The 19,731-nt window shown below is 39.1% G+C and overlaps 1 protein-coding gene across 3 annotated transcripts; it reads right to left on the reverse strand.

Moving 5' to 3' along the window:
- Window positions 1–1,655: 1,655 nt before the first annotated feature.
- On the reverse strand, window positions 1,656–18,109 carry malt1 (MALT paracaspase 1). 3 transcript variants are annotated; one of them, XM_053229216.1, is made up of 17 exons: window positions 16,425–16,531; window positions 12,771–12,934; window positions 11,597–11,724; window positions 10,956–11,103; window positions 9,732–9,910; window positions 9,415–9,511; window positions 9,231–9,284; window positions 8,304–8,327; window positions 8,174–8,197; window positions 6,177–6,380; window positions 5,861–6,038; window positions 5,508–5,579; window positions 5,280–5,407; window positions 3,939–4,088; window positions 3,636–3,790; window positions 3,354–3,473; window positions 1,656–3,175 (listed from the first exon to the last, which is right to left on the reverse strand). In XM_053229216.1, exons 1-17 carry the CDS (start codon window positions 16,487–16,489, stop codon window positions 2,720–2,722), a joined length of 2,346 nt encoding a protein of 781 aa, XP_053085191.1. In that variant the 5' UTR covers window positions 16,490–16,531; the 3' UTR covers window positions 1,656–2,719. The 3 variants fall into 3 exon arrangements, with proteins under 3 accessions (XP_053085191.1, XP_026787305.1, XP_026787306.1); XM_026931504.3 differs by lacking the exon at window positions 16,425–16,531 and adding an exon at window positions 17,536–18,109 and having other exon boundaries at window positions 1,660–3,175; XM_026931505.3 differs by lacking the exons at window positions 9,231–9,284; window positions 16,425–16,531 and adding an exon at window positions 17,536–18,107 and having other exon boundaries at window positions 1,660–3,175.
- Window positions 18,110–19,731: the final 1,622 nt, after the last annotated feature.

The following is a 19,731-nucleotide window of genomic DNA, read 5'->3' on the forward strand; positions in this document are numbered from 1 at the left end:
AACAAAGTCCAGATATATTTCTGATATCTATGGACTGATGTTTATAACTTACTCCACCATGGCCCCCAAAAAATATTAAAGTGTTCAAAAATTTCACCTTACAATGTGGTTTGATTAAAATTGATAAATGAACAAAGTATACAGTTTTGGCATCAGAAGAGGTGAAGCTTGGTAGACTGATAAAAGGTGATGAACAAATGTAGAGCTTATGAAATGTAATCAAAATATAATACAGTTTAATGTTAGAATGATGGTATGGGAGACAATATTACCTGTGGTGGATGAACTCCAACTCTAACATTATCAATAAAAGTAATGTGATATATATTAGAATTAGAATGTGATATATATATATGTATCTATATGCATAAAATATATTATAATATATATATATATATATATATATATATATATATATATATATATATATATATATATATATATATATGTGTGCATAAAAACTATATATGCACTTGCTAAGCATTTTAATAGGAACACCTGTACATTTATACAGTTATCCATCAGTCAATCATGTGGCAGCAGCACAGTACATAAAAATCATGCAGATACAGGTAAAGAGCTTCAATTAATGTTCACATCAAACATCAGAATGGGGAAAAAGTGTGATCTCTGTGACTTTAACTGTGTCAGTTAAATGTTGGTGCCAGATGGGCTGGTTTGAGTATTTCAGAAACTGCTGATCTCCTGGGAATTTTACACACAACAGTCTCTAGAGTTTAGACTGAATGGTGTGAAAAACAAACACTGAGTGAGTGACAGTTGTGTGGGTGGAAACACCTTGCTGATGAGAGAGATCAGAGGAAAATGGCCTGATTGGTTCAAGCTGCCAGGAAAGCTATAGTAACTCATATAATCACTCTTTACAATTGTAGTGAGCAGAAAAGCATCTCAGCACATGCAAAACATTGAACCTTGAGATGGATGGGATACAACAGCAGCAGACGACCACACTGGGGTCCACTCCTGTCAGCCAAGAACAGGAATCTGAGGCTAACATGGGCACAGACTCACAGAAACTGTGAGTCTGCATATATAGATTAGAAAAAAATCACCTGGTCTTCACAGGATGTTTTTTGTTTTTCATACCGTTCTGTGTAAGCTCTAGAGACTATTGTGTGTGAAATTCCCAGGAGATCAGCAGTTTCTGAAATACTCAAACCAGCCCATCTGGCACCAACAACCATGCCACAGTTAAAGTCTCAGAGATCAATTTTTTTCTTCATTGTGATGTTGGTGTGAATATGAACTGAAGCTCTTGACCTGTATCTGCATGATTTTATGCATTGTGCTACATGATTGGCGGATTGGATAACTGCATAAAGGAGCAGGTGAACAGGTGTGCCTATTGAAGTGGATGGTGAGTGTATACAAACAGGAAACAGGTGAAAGGAAAAGCCAGTGGCTGTTTTGTGTCCACTTTGTGTCACAGCAAATCAATACAAAGTTATTATGACTGATCACCATATCCTATGAGAAAACCTTTTTTGTCATGCTGATGGGAGTGGTCTCTTCCAGGAGGACTGCCCCATCCATAAGGCATGATTGCTTACTGAATGGTTTGATGAGGATGAAAATGATGTGAAACATATGCGATGGCCTTCACAGTCACCAGATCTCAACCCAACTGAACTCCTGTGTCAGATTTTAGATGGGTGTGTTAGACAGCGCTCTCTACCACCATTATCAAAACACTAATTAAGGGAATATCTTTTGGAAGAATGGTGTTTATCCCTCCAGTACAGTTCCAGAGACTTCTATGTCTGTTATGGCTTCTATAGGATATGTGCCAAGGTGCATTGAAACTGTTCTGGAGGCCAAAACCCTTCTGAGACACCAATCTGTATGTGCCCAGGATTAATAATGTATCATTACAGTACTGTACAGTTGGTGATCATTGTATTATTCTTATTCTTATAGTTATTAGTTTTATTCTGTGGCCAGCAATAACTTCATATTACTGAACTTAGGAACAATTGTGTGATTATTAAAGATGAGCGTAATACAGGGTAATACCCCATTTAAGCCTATAAGTAAATGTAACACCCCTCTTCACTCATTTTCAGGGAGTAGTTGAATCTAATTAGCTTTATTACACGACAAAGGTGCAATCTAATATGCCTGCTTAATGTTACATCTATGTAATGTGCAACATTATATCTTAGATTTTTTTTAATGTTGTGCATAGCATTGTAATAATTTTCAGAAATTCTATCTGTTGTCCTTTTTAACAGATACTGTAAAGACGATACTGTTTTTTATATACTATATATAAAAGTACAATGACAGCCTTACACATGGCTGCTTGCTCACTTATTCAGAACATGAAATTTTAATAATGATATTCTAACTAATGATGCCATGCAGCATTTTTCACATGCAGCTTTCCTTATCAAAAACAACACAAACATTTAGGAAAATACATATTAAACCTGTTAAATGCTCACCAGTAATACTTTGGTACAAATGGGCTAATTTATGCTTCTATTACATACATGCGTAAGGACTGTAAACCACCATCAAATTCAAATATTACTCAAGATATACCATATAATATTCTATAAGTGCATTCTGTGTAACAGAAAATATCACAACAGAAAATATTACAATTTATACATAACAGCTGATATTTAACATTACATAATCTAAGACAAGTAAGTAAATATTTTCTTTCCCAGTTTTTTGTCCCAGGCTCCCCAGTTTAAGGCAGGTTGTATAAATGTAAGCTGTCCATGAACCTATTCTGCATATCTTCAATGTCGTCAGTGGTTTCAATGGGCACACTGGGTAGACGCATAATAGGTGAATATGAATTATTTTCATAGTGAAATGCATAATCATCATGCAGAGAGTCGCCATAAGCCCCAGCGGCTCCTTGCAAGGGATCACAGACGTGAAGGAAGGGGCTGCTGGACTGTGGGTAGTGGCAGGGGAGCCCGTGGACAAGTAGTCGCTCGGCTCCTGGGCTTGGGCTTGGGCTGGTGGATGGGCTATGGGGCATGAGGCATGTCTGCTGACAGCTGTTCCTCCTGGTGGGCCGGTGCAGGTCCAGCTTTGCTATTAGGGGCTTGCCGATGTCCACCTCTTTGGTCCATTGTACCTGCTCATCTAGAGATGTAAATTCAGCCTGCAGACAGACAGTGAAGACCAGGTTCTCCTGTGGGTTGGGGAAAAAATGGAAAAGTGCTTTTGGATCAGAGAGTTGACACAATAAGAGTAATTCTTAAGGTGCATCTAGCCAATTTGAATAATGAGTAATGCTAGAGAATAATTCAATCTAGCCACTAAGATATATAACTAAGTATCTACTTTCAAGCCCAAATCATGAGTCTTACCTTAAGCTTCTGTAGGGAACTGAGTCTGGTATAAAGGCAGTGCTGGGGAAGACTTTCTGAGAGCAGATAACTTCCTGTTTCCTCTGGGGTTTCCTTATTCATCATCTTAGGGTCGAGGTCCTGCAGGAACAGATGCAAATGCTTCACCATTTTCTGTTGCCTAAACTTTCACTACTAAGCAGCTAAAGGCATGAAACTACTTTTAATTTCATAATGAATATACATCTCAAGAAGGAATTATCTTTTGGAAGGAATGTCCTGAAACATCATCCATACACTCACTGAAAGGTTGATGAGGTGAGCTTGACACGAGGACATCTCCACTGGCTTCTTTACAATGTTGGTGTAGATGACCAGCACATTGGAGAACTCGGCCGCAAAGCCCATCTTTAGCTGCACGCCACATTCAAAGTCCAGACTCATGCTTTCTGGTAGCTCTGGAGTGCAATAAAAACAAAGAATTAACAGATTCTACAGAAATGTATAATATTTTTCTGCCAGTATTTCCACCATGGACAACTCATCTGTTTTACAACACAGTAGCCGTCTCATGATTTGATGACAGTTTATTTGTCAGTAAGTTACCGTGTGCTTTAGCCCAGAGGAGGCTGTGAGCTTGGACCACGTCTGAACACTCTTCAGGCAGGATAGGGTCAGTCAGGGAGCGTCTCTCTGACAGGCTGCTGCGGATCTCAAGAGCCTGTTTCCCCTTAGTGGGATCAAACTGGCCCATGTCTACAACACAACCAAAAAAACATGAAGACTTACACTGGTGCTTTTGCTAAGTATGACTGCCAGTATAACATCAGACAAAACAAAATTCTATTCTTATTAGACATTTCCAATATTACCAAGAACTTTTTCATCAGTTATTGATTTCTGTCAGTTAGTGTTTTTAATTTAAAAAGCATAAACCAATCCTGGTTATCATCTTGCCATTACATGCTTTCGGATTGGTCAGAAGGGACTAATTTATAGGTGAATGTTCGAATCCCGATGATGCCACAGTCACCCATGGTCAGGAGCCCAAGAGAGCAAAACTGGACGTGCTCTCAGGGAGGGAGGGGTGGCATACTCTCTCTTCCCTATCAATCACAGTGACACTAGCCAATCATGGGTGTCTGTGAACTCATGCATGTGGAAGTGAGCAAATAGCGCTTTTCTCCCAGTGTGTTGTGCCACCGCCCTGACATTGCATGAGCAGCAGATTGAAAAAAGATGCGGACGGATGGCTTCATATATCTTGGAGGAAGTAATATCCCACGCCCTCCCTAGTAGGTAGCTGTTGTGTGATAGTGGACAGCTGCCATGAGTAAATTAGAGAGAAAATTGGGGAAAATTCCAATTAAATATAAAAGTGTTGTTATTTTAACAAAGAAAAAGACGTAATTGTTGATATGGTGAAGTAAGGAGGCATTCATTTAACATTTATGGAAGGAATTCCCAGTGTCCGTGTTGTAACAGTAAGTAAGTTTTCCACCATGGAAAATCCTTCAGGACAGAGGACTTTGTGTCTTCTGGTTTCTCAGTAAATGTTTACTTTGTGTTTTACTAACTAAAAGAGAAAAAAAAGAAAGGCTGATGAGGGAACGACTATTTATAGCTGCTATAGCGTAAGTGATAACAGGAATCACCTTGTCTCATTGATGTTCAACAACATTAAATGTAACTATAAATGGTTAAAAAGTATGACATGTCATTCATTAATAAATTAAAAATTGTAATCGTTGGCAAATTGCTGTGGTATAAGAGGAATAAATACTTCAAGGTTGTAATGGCCCTCTGCAACACGTCAAGCTGAAGCACACTACCTGGCTGCTGAGTAGCACACACTGTCATGTTTGATTTCTTACATAATGCATCAATTCCAAATGAAAGCTTATTTACTGCAGTGAAAATGTACAGTATATAGTAAGATCTCCACACCCTCTGCCACGCTGTCCAGGAGAACAGTAATTTTTTCATCTTCCAGGAGGCGCTCTTTTAGAAACTTGATGAAGACGCCATTGGCGAGTCCACTGGAGCTTAACTCAAAAGCTTCTGCATCTTGACAGCTTCAATGGTAAAATATTATTACAATTAGGTTTTCTGAACTAAATTTTCTTCAGTTATGACAAAAACTAACAAACAGATGGCTTTAAACCTGACACTTACGTAGCATAACCAAACACGATGTTGGCTGTGACCTTGAGCATAACATTTGGCATGTCCTTATCATGAACGTTTCTGAAAGGACATTTACAGCATTTATAGTATTAAAAGATGAAACTTTAAGAGCAAATACAGACAACATATGTAATGAGGCATTAAAGAATATGTTTGATTTTGAATCATATATGTATATATATATATATATATATACATATACACACACACACACACACTGGATTGGTTGTAACCAATAATTTTATAGTTATAGCTGCAGTGAATAAAAATATATTTATTAATTAAGCTTTATATATGCTTCATAAACATATTTCTACAAAATTCTACAAATTACAGCTTACCTTTTCCTGCACATATCAAGAAGGAAGACATTGAGACCAGTCTCTTTTTCCTGCATCAGTTTCAGAATGCTTTGCACACACAAGCAGTTTGCTGATCGGTACGGATTTGGGGCATCAACCGGCACCATGAAGCTATTTCCAAAGTTCTCATAACCATGTCCAGCGTAGTACAACAAGCCTGTGAAATGGAACATATTTTTGACCAACAGTGTGCCTGAATAATGGAGAGCTGAGAAACTGGACCTTAGTTGGACCTTAGACTCATTAGGCAATGCTTTCATACATATTTTATAACTTTTGTATGAGGCTGCAGTACCATAAACGCCTTTGTGCAGCAGGGAGAGAAACTCCTCTACAGCGTTGCGCATCTCTGACTCAGTCAGGTCCAGCAGTGAGACCACTTTAAAGTTGAGCTGTCGAAGAAGGTTGGTGAGGTCGTACACATCCACCATGGGAGCCTTCAGCTGAGGGTGGTTCTGATACGACATGTTCCCTATCAGCAAGGCCACTTTGTCTGTGGCTGTGACAAAAAACAAAAGGTGTTCAAATTGTGCAAAGAAGTACTTTGTGTAAGTGGCATTATTAAAGGTTCCATGACCAGCCTTATAACCCTTTTCTATTTATTACAGGTTCCATGACCAGCCTTATATTCCTTTTCTATTTCAAAATTTTTATTAATTAAAAAAAATGACACATAATCTTTATACAGGGTGTCCCAAAGGTCTCCATACATAGGGGAAATTAAAACTTTTTAGCATAATGTCTTCCAAAATTTTTCATACTTAGCTTATATTATATGTTTTTCAGATAGCTTTTAAGAATGCCTTTGACAAAAGAAGAACGTATTGAAATCATTCTCATGGTTGGATCGGGAAGCTGACGCAAGGTTGCGATGGACTTTAAAAAGAAACATGGCAAGCACATCACACACGACACTGCTGCCAAACCGGGAACTGAAGCTGAGAGAGATGACTGTGTGTTTACAAAGACATGGCAATAATGTAGAGGATGTTCTGTAAATAAAGTTACATTTTGCTAAAAAGTGTTCATTTCCCCTAGGTATGGAGACTTTTGGGACACCCTGTAGTTAGACTTACTGTGAAATGTCTAAGGAACAAATTTGTTCCTGTTATCACAGCTATAAACAGTCATCCCCTCACCACCTCTCTTTTTTTTAGTTAATAAGTTAATAGTTAAAGTTAATAAGACAAAAACATGCAGCACTGACACTGGAGACTCCTTCCACAAATGTTTAATAAACAGAATGCATCACCATATAAACAGTTCTGTGTTTTTCTTAAACGACACATTCTTAATGCATCTATTATTGGTCTAATGTGGACCTAAGGATTTCACTATACAGGTATCTGTTAGTGGTGCAATGGATCACTAAACCCACGGTTCGGATCATATTACAGATTTTGACTCACGGATTGGATCATTTTTCGGACCGGACAAAAAAAAAAATTTTGCTTTTCATTTATTACTGAAATATTATTTTAAGTACTTCTATACCACAGCAAAAACTACTAGCTTAACTAATAATGTCAGTAATAAAACAAGAACAATTACACAATTACAGACATAGATGAATAAGAAAGTTACAAATAAAGTCAGTAACAGTAGTATTCAGGTGCAGAAATGTAATAATTAGGTGTAAAATAGCACAATAGTGCTGCATAAGTTACGTACAGATTAATCTTTGTTAAAGCTGTGGTGTTGTTTGATTAGCAGACAGAAGCAAATTATTTATAGGCTGCTGTCTCTTTAATACCAAATGCACAGACCTAGGACTGACACACCTCCTGTTTCTTTCCCAGCTGTTTACATTTTCAGTTAACCGACTTTGTTTACCAGAATACTTGCCAAAACGGGTATTTTAACATAACTTTGTGTGTATGTGTCCGTTCAAGCGCAAAGAGGCATGAAAAGAGGACGGTTCACTCTATGATGGTTAAACTTAACAGTTAATCCGAGAATCACATGCGTGCCGAACTGTGGGGCCTGGTCCATACGGATCACGGATCATCTATGATCCGTTGCACCCCTATCTGTCAATTAGCTGTTAGTATAGAAATGATAACGTCCAATCAGAGTCAAACATTCAACAGTGCTGTGGTATAAATAATATTTAATACCTGTTATCATTAACGGAATATTATTCCATTAAAAAAAATCTCATATTTTATATTTTCTATATTTAAATCTCAGGAACTTTTAGCCAAATTAGTTTGGTTTTTAGGAACTAATATCATTTACAAAAGGCATACATGCTGCTAAATAAGAAGGTGACTGAATTTCTGTGTTACCCACCGTAAGGCTTCTCGAGACTGTTATCTGAAAATGAAACCCACAAAAACACAATTATAAAAAAAAAAAATCACTAAATATGAGTGCAGGTTTTGAGGAACCAGTCTATAATTGTAGAAGTGAAAACACTTACACTGTCCCATGGCTATGAAGTCATCTGTTAAAAAAAAAAATTGAATTTGAAATAGCTCAATATGAACTGATATAAGGTGATACCAATGAGAGAAGCAAAGCAGGAAAACATGAACAACTAACATCCCAAACTAACAGCCCACATCAGAAATCCTAGGCATTTCAAGGACATGCAAATCTGATTTCTTGTTTTATTAACTTGCTGATTTCATTAGCTGAAGATCTTTCATTGCAAGAGAGTGGAGAACAGGAAAGTATGCAAATACATCAAGATGAATGATAAAGTGTTACCTAATGTTTTCCTGCTTTCTTATCTCACTTTTTTTTTTATTTAGAAATAATGTAACGTACACTCTTAGAAAAAAAAAGGATTCTTTGAGGGTTTTCTGGATAGCTAAGGATTCTTAGCATGCTAAAGAGGTTCTACTTGGCACCCTCACTGCTGGAGAAACACTGTGTTGTGGGGTTCTTTCAGGGTTTCCACAGAGGGGCAAACCACAGAATGCTTAAAACATCTAGATGTTTTTTTTTTCTAAGAGAGTGATATTTGCATGCACTGAAAGTGTGAACGAAATTAGAGACTAAAAGAATCCAAAGGTGAAAGAACCATATTTCAGGTTTGGTACATGCACACACACACACACACACACACAAATGACTATTCCTCACCACCATATCCTGCTTTTTGAACAGAGGCTCAGCTCCATAGTGGGGCCTTTTATTGGCTGGTGGGGCCTACCTCCATCCCAACAGTCAGCAGAAGAATATGAAAAGAGTGTTGACAAGAGTATTGAAAAAAAAAAAAGCACCAAGTATGCGTGGATTAGAACTGGTTTCACAGACGTTCAGATTCAGATTGGGTGAATGGAGTAAACGCCCAAAATCCCCAGAGAGAGAGGAAGGAGGGACATTATGTTTTACTAAATACCTTCAGAGCATTCCGTTGCCCCTGAAAACTGGAAGGTAGTCCTCGGCCCTTTTACTTCAGAATAAGAGCAGTTACTTGAGGACTGAACTCTATTAAGTTGATGATAGAGCTATGATGTAATAGCCCATATTAGTTTTACTAATCACTTTACATTAGGGTGATAGGTATTTCTAAGCTGCCATACCTACAACGATGTCTACTTCATTACTCCAGGTCCGCTCATTGCTGCAGGAGATTTCACAGCGATATCGTCCCTGGTGCTCCAACATCAAATACGGGATCTAATCCAACAAACAAGAATTTTTCCCAATCAACTGATTACTTATATGTTAATACAAAGCCTTGTTATATTATATGAGTAATACCTGTAATTATGGATACGTAATACCCAGCAAATTTGCTTCACATTAGCTATTGAGCCACAAACCTCTAGGAAAGCCAGACACAAACATATGTAAAGGAAGCCTATGTGTATGTGCATGCTCTTTATTCATCTCTTACACTGAGTTTCCGCTTGGTGGCATTCTTTAAAGGAGCCCCATTTCTGTACCACTGGTAGCGTGGCAGCGGTTTTCCCACAGCTCCACATTCCAGATACAGAGCATCTCCCACTAGCAAAGACTTAGGCTTGGGCTGTATCACCACTCTTAGTCTTCCCTCGGAAGGAATAGACATCAACCCTTAAAGAAAAAACTCATAGATTACTATACAGACATCAAACTACCTCAAATTCTTTTTTTTTTTTTTTTTTTGGGGTGAGCTTACAATATGATATTTACATTTGTTGTAATTAGCCTCTGAACACAGGCGCCAACTTATGAAATTCATTGGTGACAAATTTGTGATGTCATACAATTTAAGACAATACATAACTGGCTTCAGAACCAAAAATTCTGATGTTTTCTCACTAAGAAATGAGATGTCAAATAAAATGTATACCCACAAAACAATCTAGTGGGAAATACTTGTGCATAAATGCAGTGTGTTTCTGTCAGTGTAGTGTCAGACGAAGCAAAACATAGGTTGCGCTTTGTGATATCTGCCATCTATATGTACACGGTGACGTTCTATTTCACAACTTGCACAACAATTTGTAGCAGCAAAACAGGTCTCACAATCTGATCTAGGAGCTGAGAGCACAAACTAATATACAGAATTAAAAAAAAAACAACATAATAATTAAAAAAAAAACACAGATAATGATTTTTCTCACATTTATATCATATTTTGTATATTAAAATTGTACACTGACATGTTACATGTCACCATAAAGTGTGTACTATTTTACTATACTGTTGAGGAGGTCATTATGCAGTTAGGGACACAACCTTTAAACTGCTAGCTGCCACTGAAAATAAATGACTTACAGAAGATGTGAACAGGTTGTATAGTGGATCCAAAATGTACATTACAACCTGTGATAGTGCTTGTGTTACACGCAAGAAGCTTTCATCCTTACCAAAGGGTGGCCTTTAGTGAATCTGTTTAAATTAGCTTAAATATAGATCTGAAATATTAAGGGGTCTTGAGCCAAAGAACGCTCACTAAGCTGCCACCAATGCCTCTGAATGTTATTTGTATTTCGTATAGTATAGTATAGTATAGTATAGTATAGTATAGTAATAGTATTCTTCTGCTCTGGTTGTGTTGTCTACATATTCTGGGAATTCTTTATTCTGTACCAAACAATTTCTCATAACCGTGAAAAGCACTCAAGTTGCTTACCATATGTTGGCATGACATCCAACACATCCACCTGAACCCAGTGGCTAAACTCAAAGGCGTCACCGCAGTTCACCCTGCAGATGTAGAAGCCAGCGTCACTCAGCTGGACAGGACTCAGCACAAGGTCTGAAGAAGAACTACCAGGAACCTAAAGGAACCAAAAAAAAGCCAATACTGATTGAAAGCCATGACTACAAATTTGTAAGAATGTACCTGAAGGTAGCCAAATGATATAAAAAGTTATGGTTAGGGAAAGGGAGCAGGGTTAGCAGTACAAAGTCCAATAAAATTACTCTCATTCAATACAACGTCTATTAAAACTGTACTTGTGACTCTCAACCATGCAAAAAGCTGTATACCATCTCATTTTACTTTGCTGTTGTATTACCCTCATCAAAGCATTAAGACACTTTGGTTTTGGTATTTATCACATACAGTTTTATAATGCCTTATGCTGTTTGCATGCGATAAGGATATATGTGTGTAAACATGTCATATACTGCACTGTCATATACTTGTCATTTCCGACACTGGTATATGTATATTTGGTGAAGAAAAGGTTTCTGAGTTTATTTCTCATTCAATCCCATAAATGTATTTTGCTTAATAGAACACTCTCAAATACTTCCTCTAGTAATTACCTCTTCTTTTGCCTTGAACCACTGGTACTGCATGATGGAGCCCGAGGTGGCAGCAGCATAGCAGCTGAGGCGAACGCTGTGTCCAACTATCACAGCCACAGACTGAGGCTGGATGAGGATCTGAATCCCTGTTGACATCCATTAAAAATATTCATAAGCAAAAGCTGAACAGATTGATGTAGTTTACTTCCACTATGACATTTTATAAGTAAAGTTAAAATGGCTAATTCTGAGTGCATTTGTTAAAGGTTCTTAACGGTTCTTTATGATCATCTGAGTGGACACAGGACACAAACTGTCTATAAGCCCTCTGATATTGTGTCTCTGATGTCACTAACAACCTATAGAGTTGGTTTGTTTACCATGTCCATATCAGTGTTAGATCAATATTGACATTTACAATCATTTGAATTGTACTGTGTGGTTTCTACTGGAAATTTTCCTCAGACCACATGCCAACAAACTAATGTTACTGAGATAGAGATATAATATATATCCATCCATCCATCCTCTGAACTGCTTATCCTACACAAGTCACAGGGAGCCTAGAGACTATCCCAGGAGACTTGAGGCACAAGGCGGGGGACACCCTGGATAGGGGTGCAGGGCACAATTGCACACATACTCACACACCTCAGACAATTTAGAGATGCCAATCAGCCTACAATACGTGAAACAGGAGTAACAGGGGAAAACCCCTGAAGCACAGGGAGAACATGCAAACTCCACACACACAGGGCAGAGGCGTTTACCCCAACCCTGTAGGTGCAAGGCGAGCGTGCTAACCGCTAGGCCACGATGCCCTATATATATATGTATAAATAACTGCTGGGTTATTGTGTATATCCACTTGCGTTGCCAGAAATTTTACCAGAATTTTAAATGTAGAATATACCTGAGATCTCTGGTATCCAACCACCTCCCCAAAACATGCCAACAGCTGGATTGGCTAGGTAAAACAATAACCCCTAGATGTGAATGAATGTGTGTGTGTGTGTGTGTATGTGTGTGTGTGTGTGTGCATGGTGCCCTGTGATGGACTGGTGTCCCATGAAGGGTGTATTACCCCCTCACACCTAGTGCTCCCTGGATAGGCTCTGGAAGACCCACAACCATGGACCAGGATAAAGTGATTACAAGATAAATGAATGAATAATGGAATGAATGAAAGTACCTGATTTAAGACACTGAAGGGCTTCAGTGTGTCCCATCATTTTTAGAAACTCCACCAGGTCCCCCACTGTGCAGCCTCGGTCTCCCATGAGTCTCAGCAAACTGCGAGATGGGCTGCCCTCCACCTCCAACACCTTCAGAGAGCACATCTCCATGTCCCCCAAACTGAGAGAGAGAGAGAGAGAGAGAGAGTTGAAACTGGCACAAACTGTAAACAAAATCAAACTAATAAACAACTGGAAGAACTAGAATTGATAATCAAAGATAACCAAATCCCACTAGACTTACCCATAACCAAAAAGGAACTCATAGTACAAATAAAAACCATTAAACCCAAAAAAGCATCTGGACCTGATGGAATATTAAATGAAATGATAAAACACTCCAGTTCTAAATTTCGAGTGGCCATCCTAAAAGTATTCAATATTGTTCTGAGTGTAGGACACCTCCCTGATGTCTGGAGTCAAGGGCTGATAACACCAATCTTTAAAAATGGAGACAAATCTGACCCCAATAACTACACGTGAATTTGCGTGAGCAGCAACCTGGGAAAGTTATTTTGTAGTATAATAAATTCTAGACTTTTGGAATTCCTTACAACACAACGTTTTGAGTAGAAGTCAAATTGGATTCTTACCAAATTATTGCACATCCGGCTACATCTACACGTTACGTACTCTAATTGAAAAACACGTTTGTCCAAAACAAGAGAAAAATTTTTGGCTGTTTTATCGACTTTGAAAAGGCGTTTGATTCTATCTGACACCAAGGATTAATTTACAAACTTACTGAATGTGACAGGGGAAAAAAACTTATGACCTTATTAAATCAATGAACACTGAAAGTAAATGTGGAATAAAAATTAACAACAAATGAACAAAATATCTTCCCCAGGAATGCTGAGTGAGACAGGGCTGATGCTTAAGCCCAATATTATTCAACATTTACATAAAGGAACTGGCGACCTGCCTGAAATCAAATGCCTGCTTTAAGCAGTTGACCTGGTCCTGCTGTCTCCCACTGAACAGGGCCTTCAGCAGAACCTGGACCTGCTGGAGAAGTACTGCCAGACCTGGGCCCTGGCAGTAAACGTCAAAAAGTCTAAAACCATGACCTTTCAGAAAAGATCCAGATCCCAGGGAACACAACATACATTCACGTTAGGAACTAACCACATAAGTTCCAAAGGCCACTTCATCTTAGCAGTGAATGAACTGAGAGAAAAAGCCCGCAAGGCATTTTATACCATCAAACGACAATGTCCCATAGAGATTCCTGCTAGAATTTGGCTGAAAATATTAGAATCAGTAATTGAGCAGATTGCCCTCTATGGCAGTGAGGTTTGGGGGCCACTAACAAAACAAGCATTTACCAAATGGGAAAAACATCCAGTTGAAATCCTGCATGCAGAATTCGGTAAAAATATCTTACAAGTACATCGGCACACAACAAACAATGCATGCAGGGCAAATATCCGCTAACTATAAAAATACAGAAACGGGCAATCAAATTCTAGAAACACTTAAAACTCAGTGACCCCCAATCACATCATTACAAAGCCCTGCAATAACAAGAGTCGATCAAGGAAAACAGTCCCCTCTCTCAGCTGGTCCAAAGCTTTAGCCCTGAAGGATCACCAGCACCTACTTACCTCCACCACACTGACACTTTAGACCAGAACAATTACACCTAACAAATCAGATTAGACCAATTTACAATACAAATGAAACAACTACAACTGCATCACCTATCACGAAGCCTAAACACAACAACAGAGTAAAATGTAATGCTATTTGGCCCTAAAAAGACAGTACACCATGGCAGGCTATCTGTACACAGTGACATAAAAAACTGAGAAGTGAGAACTTGACAAGGTACAGACTCAGAGGACACGAGCTAGTGACAGAAAAAGGCAGACTCAGGAAAACATGGCTCCCACAGGAAGAAAGGTTGTGCTTAGACGGCAACCCAAACACAAGTGAGACAGAGCTGCACTTCCTAACAGAATGCACGAAACACACAGACATCTGAAAAAACATCTACCCCGAAATGAAACCCACACACCAAACACTTGATCTATCAGACAGTGAAAAACTCCGACTGCTACTAGGAGACGATAAAGACTGCTGTATGTTAGCAATACATCTTGGCCACAATATTAGGAACAGCGAGCAACCTGCCTCGCCCTTGTGTCTCTTCTAGTTGTTATGATTGCTCTTCTTTATTATTATTGCTTTATTATTAAATTCACTTTTATCCTGTCATTTTACTCAATTTATTCTTCTTATGTAAAAATCCTTATTACATAAATTCAAAAAGGGTGCCATTAATCACAACATTGCAACCTCAAAAGATATTTTTTTTAAAATGCAGGTAGAGAGAGAGAGAGAGAGAGAGAGAGACGAGAGACGGAGAGAGAGATGGGGGAGAGAGAGATAGTGAGATGGGGAGAGAAAGATGAGGAGAGAGAGAGAGAGAGAGAGAGAGAGATGGAGAGAGAGGGGGGAGAAATACAGAGAGAGAGTGAGCGAGAGAGAGACAGACAGAGAGTTGAATAAAAATCTTTATTACATAAATTCAAAATGCAGGTAGAGAGAGAGATAGAGTGAGATGGGGAGAAAGAGAGATGGGGAGAGAGATAGAGACAGAGAGGGGGAGAGAGACAGAGATCATGATTTTTCAGAAAAAGCCTCGTCTTGCTGACAAAAAATATGAGTTCACAATTGGAGGAACAATTCTTAGTCATGCCACCTGTTATAATTATTTGTGTCTGACGATCTCAGCCTCTGGACAGTTCAATCCCGCAATAAAAGATCTGACGGATGAGGCACGCAGGGCTTTTTACAGTATAAGAAAACCTCTGTTCAAATTCAACCCACCCATTAAACTGTGGCTGAAAATCTTCGATAGCATCATCAAACCCATTCTCCTGTATGGCTGTCAAACTAAACTATGAATCATGGGACAAAAACCCTGTTGAAATTTTCCACCTTGAATTCTGCAAAAACATCTTGGGAATTCTCAGATACACCCCTAGTCTCGGCTGCAGGGCAGAACTGGGCAGGTTCCCCCTCCTAGCAGAAATCCAGCAGAGAACAGCGAAGTTCTGGTTCCATCTTTCAGACACACTGACAGACAGCTACCATCACAGCGCTTCCACTTACAGGAGAAAATACCCAGAGAGTGACTCCATGCACTATTTAATAGAAAAACATCAACTCAGTTCAACAATTCAGTTTAAGTATTCAAAAATTAAAGAACCAGAAAAAATAACCCAGGAAGAATACATTCATAACTGGCAGCACAAAGTAGCTCAATTAAAGAAATTAACTTACTTCCACAGTATAAACTCTGATTATAAATTGGCACCTTATTTGATCAAAATGAAAGACTACGGTCAGAGAAAGCTTGTGACGAAGTATTGTCTGATGAAGTATGGCCGACACAAACAGAGCTGGAGAGCCAGAGAGCTCAGACTGTGTTCTCACTGCACAGATGGACATAGAGGACGAGCTACACTTCCTCACCGAGCAAATATCAAAACATTAGAGACGCTTATTTCAACCAAATAACTCTAGTTTCACCTGAATTCAAGCAAACAAGCAACTTAGACAAACTCCGTTATATTCTGGGAGAAAAGGAAAAGTGGACCCACCTGGCAGTGCAGTATGTATCCTCCTGCCATCGAATGAGAGAAAAAGGCTGATCCCTCCTTTCCATCTATAACTGCTCTCTGTATTCATTCATTTATTTATTTATTTATTTATTTTTTAACCTACATGTATAATATGGACATGTATATGTGTTTCTCCTAGATTTTATTTATCTGTATGTCTGTATAATATATTTATTGCTTTGGCAACATTGTGATGTTACACAGTCATGCCAATAAAGCTCATTTGAATTGAGAGAGAGAGAGAGAGAGAGAGAGATGGAGGGGGAAGAAATACACAGAGAGAGAGAGAGAGAGAGAGGGAGAGAGAGATGGAGGGGGAAGAAATACACAGAGAGAGAGAGAGAGAGAGAGAGAGAGGGAGAGAGAGAGGTAGAGAGAAATGGAGAGGGGGAGAAATACAGAGAGAGAGAGAGAGAGGGGAAGAGAGAGAGAGAGCTGAATAAAAATTCAAAAAGGGTGCCATTAAGCACAACATGCAACCTCAAAAGATATTTTTTTAAAAACCGCAGGTAGAGAGAGAGAGAAAGAGAGAGAGAGAGAGAGAGAGATGGGGGAGAGAGAGATAGTGAGATGGGGAGAGGGGGGGAGAGAGAGAGAGAGAGAGAGAGAGAGAGAGAAATATGGGGGAGAGAGAGATAGTGAGATGGGGAGAGAGAGAGAGAGAGAGAGAGAGAGGGAGAGAGAAATATGGGGGAGAGAGAGATAGTGAGATGGGGAGAGAGAGAGAGAGAGAGAGAGAAATATGGGGGAGAGAGAGATAGTGAGATGGGGAGAGAGAGAGAGAGAGAGAGAGAGAGGGAGAGAGAGAGATAGTGAGATGGGGAGAGAGAGAGAGAGAGAGAGAGAGAGAGGGAGAGAGAAATATGGGGGAGAGAGAGATAGTGAGATGGGGAGAGAGAGAGAGAGAGAGAGAGAGAGAGAGAGGGAGAGAGAAATATGGGGGAGAGAGAGATAGTGAGATGGGGAGGGGGGGAGAGAGAGAGATGGGGAGGGAGAGAGAGAGATAGATATGGGGGAGAGAGAGATAGTGAGATAGGGAGAGAGAGATAGGGAGAGAGAGAGAGAGAGAGAGAGAGAGAGAGATCTTTACCTGACTCTGAAGCGCCGGTCACTGTTCACAGTCTCCCCGAGTTTTCTCCATCCTTTACTGTTGGCTTTATCAAGAGCCTCAGCGAGTCTTTTTAACACGGATTCTTTTAGAAAATTGATATTCATTGAGCTGTCATAAGAATCCTGGGACATTGTGTTAATCAGGAGCGTTGTATGGGCTGGAAAAACAGAAGCTCTTAGATGCTGGGGCCTGAAGCTTTACTGCACTTTGTGACTTTACTGCACTCAGCTAAGGACGGAAATGACTCGGTGTGTACTTTATCCTAAGACTGAAAAAATGTCAAACACATCTTAAACGCAAAACCGAAAAGAGCAGCCATTGGTCGAGCTATGAACGAGTCGGTTTTAAAGAACACAATCACCCGAAACTAGTCCGAGAAAAGGGAAAACAAAACGCCTCACCCTGCTACACATTAGCAGTCTACAGGTGAAACACTGCTGCTGTTTGCTTGCACGGGTCGAGGTGGGGAAATCCACTTCGCCTCAGAACATGGCACAGTCCCAAATAGCTCGCTATTCGGCATAAGGGTGCACTACCTAGGCTGCAGAAACCATTATTCCATTACCCTTCGTAGTGCACTTCTATAGAAGCTAAGCAGCCGATTGTGATTGAGCCTCTGTATGCGTGTTAAATTTCCACTTCCTGATCTTTGACTCTTCTTTGACACCTCTCTGACGAAGGTGCATCTCTACTCAAGCCCCAGGATCCTTCAAACACTAGATATGAATAAAGCATGAAAGACTAAAAATGTATTTTAAAGCAATTAATGTTTTAATACATGTTTTATATTAAGCATAGGGGAATACTACTCATCATATGGGTTACAATTACCATCTATTACTTTATAAAAACTTTGTCAATATTTCTCAAAATAATTTGTTTCCCGCCTCAAGTTTGTGGGCGTTACTAATTTGCATATTCATAGAATCAGTATAGAATCAGAGATAAATAAGCAATTAAACTAATCTAATAAATAGGATTAATAATATATGCTAAGAAGGAAGTATAATGGAATAGAGCTATGAAAGAATAGGTACATAAATTTATGCATTATTGTACAGATGATACAACTTTATAATGACCCTGCTGAAAACTACGGCTCGGTCTGAATGGCTACCAGCTGCCAAAACATAGGCCGAGCTGGTCAAACTGGTGCAGCCGAGGAGCGAAATTTCACATACACTTAAGCTATAGAACAGGGGTTTCCAATCCTCTCCGGAACGGGCCGGTGTGCGTGCAGGTTTTCATTCCAACCAAGCAGAAGCCACACCTGAGTCTACTGAAAGCCAAGCTCAGCTGATCATACAGGTGGAATCAGGTGTGGCTCCTGCTTGATTGGAATGAAAACCTGCACTCACACTAGCCCTGTGTGGATAATATTGGACACCCCTGCTATAGACATACAATCATAGTTTTCACAACTCCACACACGTCATATTATATACACTTCGTTTGGCAAGTAAATTAGGGGATCTACTTTGTTCGATTAGAGACAGATTTATTTAAGCTTTAAATCACTATATCAGAATCAGTGGGTCAGAGGTTTACATACAACAAGTTTACTGAAGGTTCCGGAAACTGACGTAATGATTTTTATAAGCTTTACAACTTAATTAGGATTGCACCTTTGGCTGCAAACAGGCCTGTATTTAGAGACACTGCCTTTTTGCCCTTGATACCACAAGAAGACATAAACCAAAATTGTGGACCTTCACAAAACTGTTTCTTTTTTAGGAGCAATTTCCAAACAACTGAAGGTACCACAAGCATCTGTACAAACAATCGTATTCAAATATAAAAATCTTGGGGCCACATAGGCCCCCAAATCTGATTGAGTTACATCAGTTCTGTCAGGAGGAATGGGCAAAACGTCCCAGCTAAGAAATATGATAAGCTTGTGACATTTGATTCAAAGTCAAGCAATTAAAAGACTGTGCCAACAAATACTAACAAAGTATATGCAAACTTTATTGATTTATTCATGACCCAATCAAAATCTGATATAGTAAATTAAATCTGAAAAAAAAACTGTCTTATAGCTAATATCTTAAAATGACTTCTTATGGAAATAACAGATATCCTAATTGACTTAGCATAGGAAGTGTATGGTAACATGAAATATGTGGAGTTGTGAAAAATTGAGCTTTAATTAAGCTAAAGAAATGTTGATACCAC

This window comes from Pangasianodon hypophthalmus, chromosome 24, assembly GCF_027358585.1.
Source record: "Pangasianodon hypophthalmus isolate fPanHyp1 chromosome 24, fPanHyp1.pri, whole genome shotgun sequence".
Taxonomy (NCBI): Eukaryota; Metazoa; Chordata; class Actinopteri; order Siluriformes; family Pangasiidae; genus Pangasianodon; species Pangasianodon hypophthalmus.

Bases quoted from the DNA above. Each gene is read 5' to 3' on its own strand.
- malt1 (XM_026931504.3), bottom strand. From the start codon at position 17,687: ATGTCCCAGGATTCTTATGACAGCTCAATGAATATCAATTTTCTAAAA. The intron at 12,935-17,535 runs GTAAAGATCTCT...TCTCTCTCTCAG, and splicing joins GACCGGCGCTTCAGAGTCAG to TTTGGGGGACATGGAGATGT. The intron at 8,198-8,303 runs GTAAGTGTTTTC...TTTCATTTTCAG, and splicing joins CTTCATAGCCATGGGACAGT to ATAACAGTCTCGAGAAGCCT.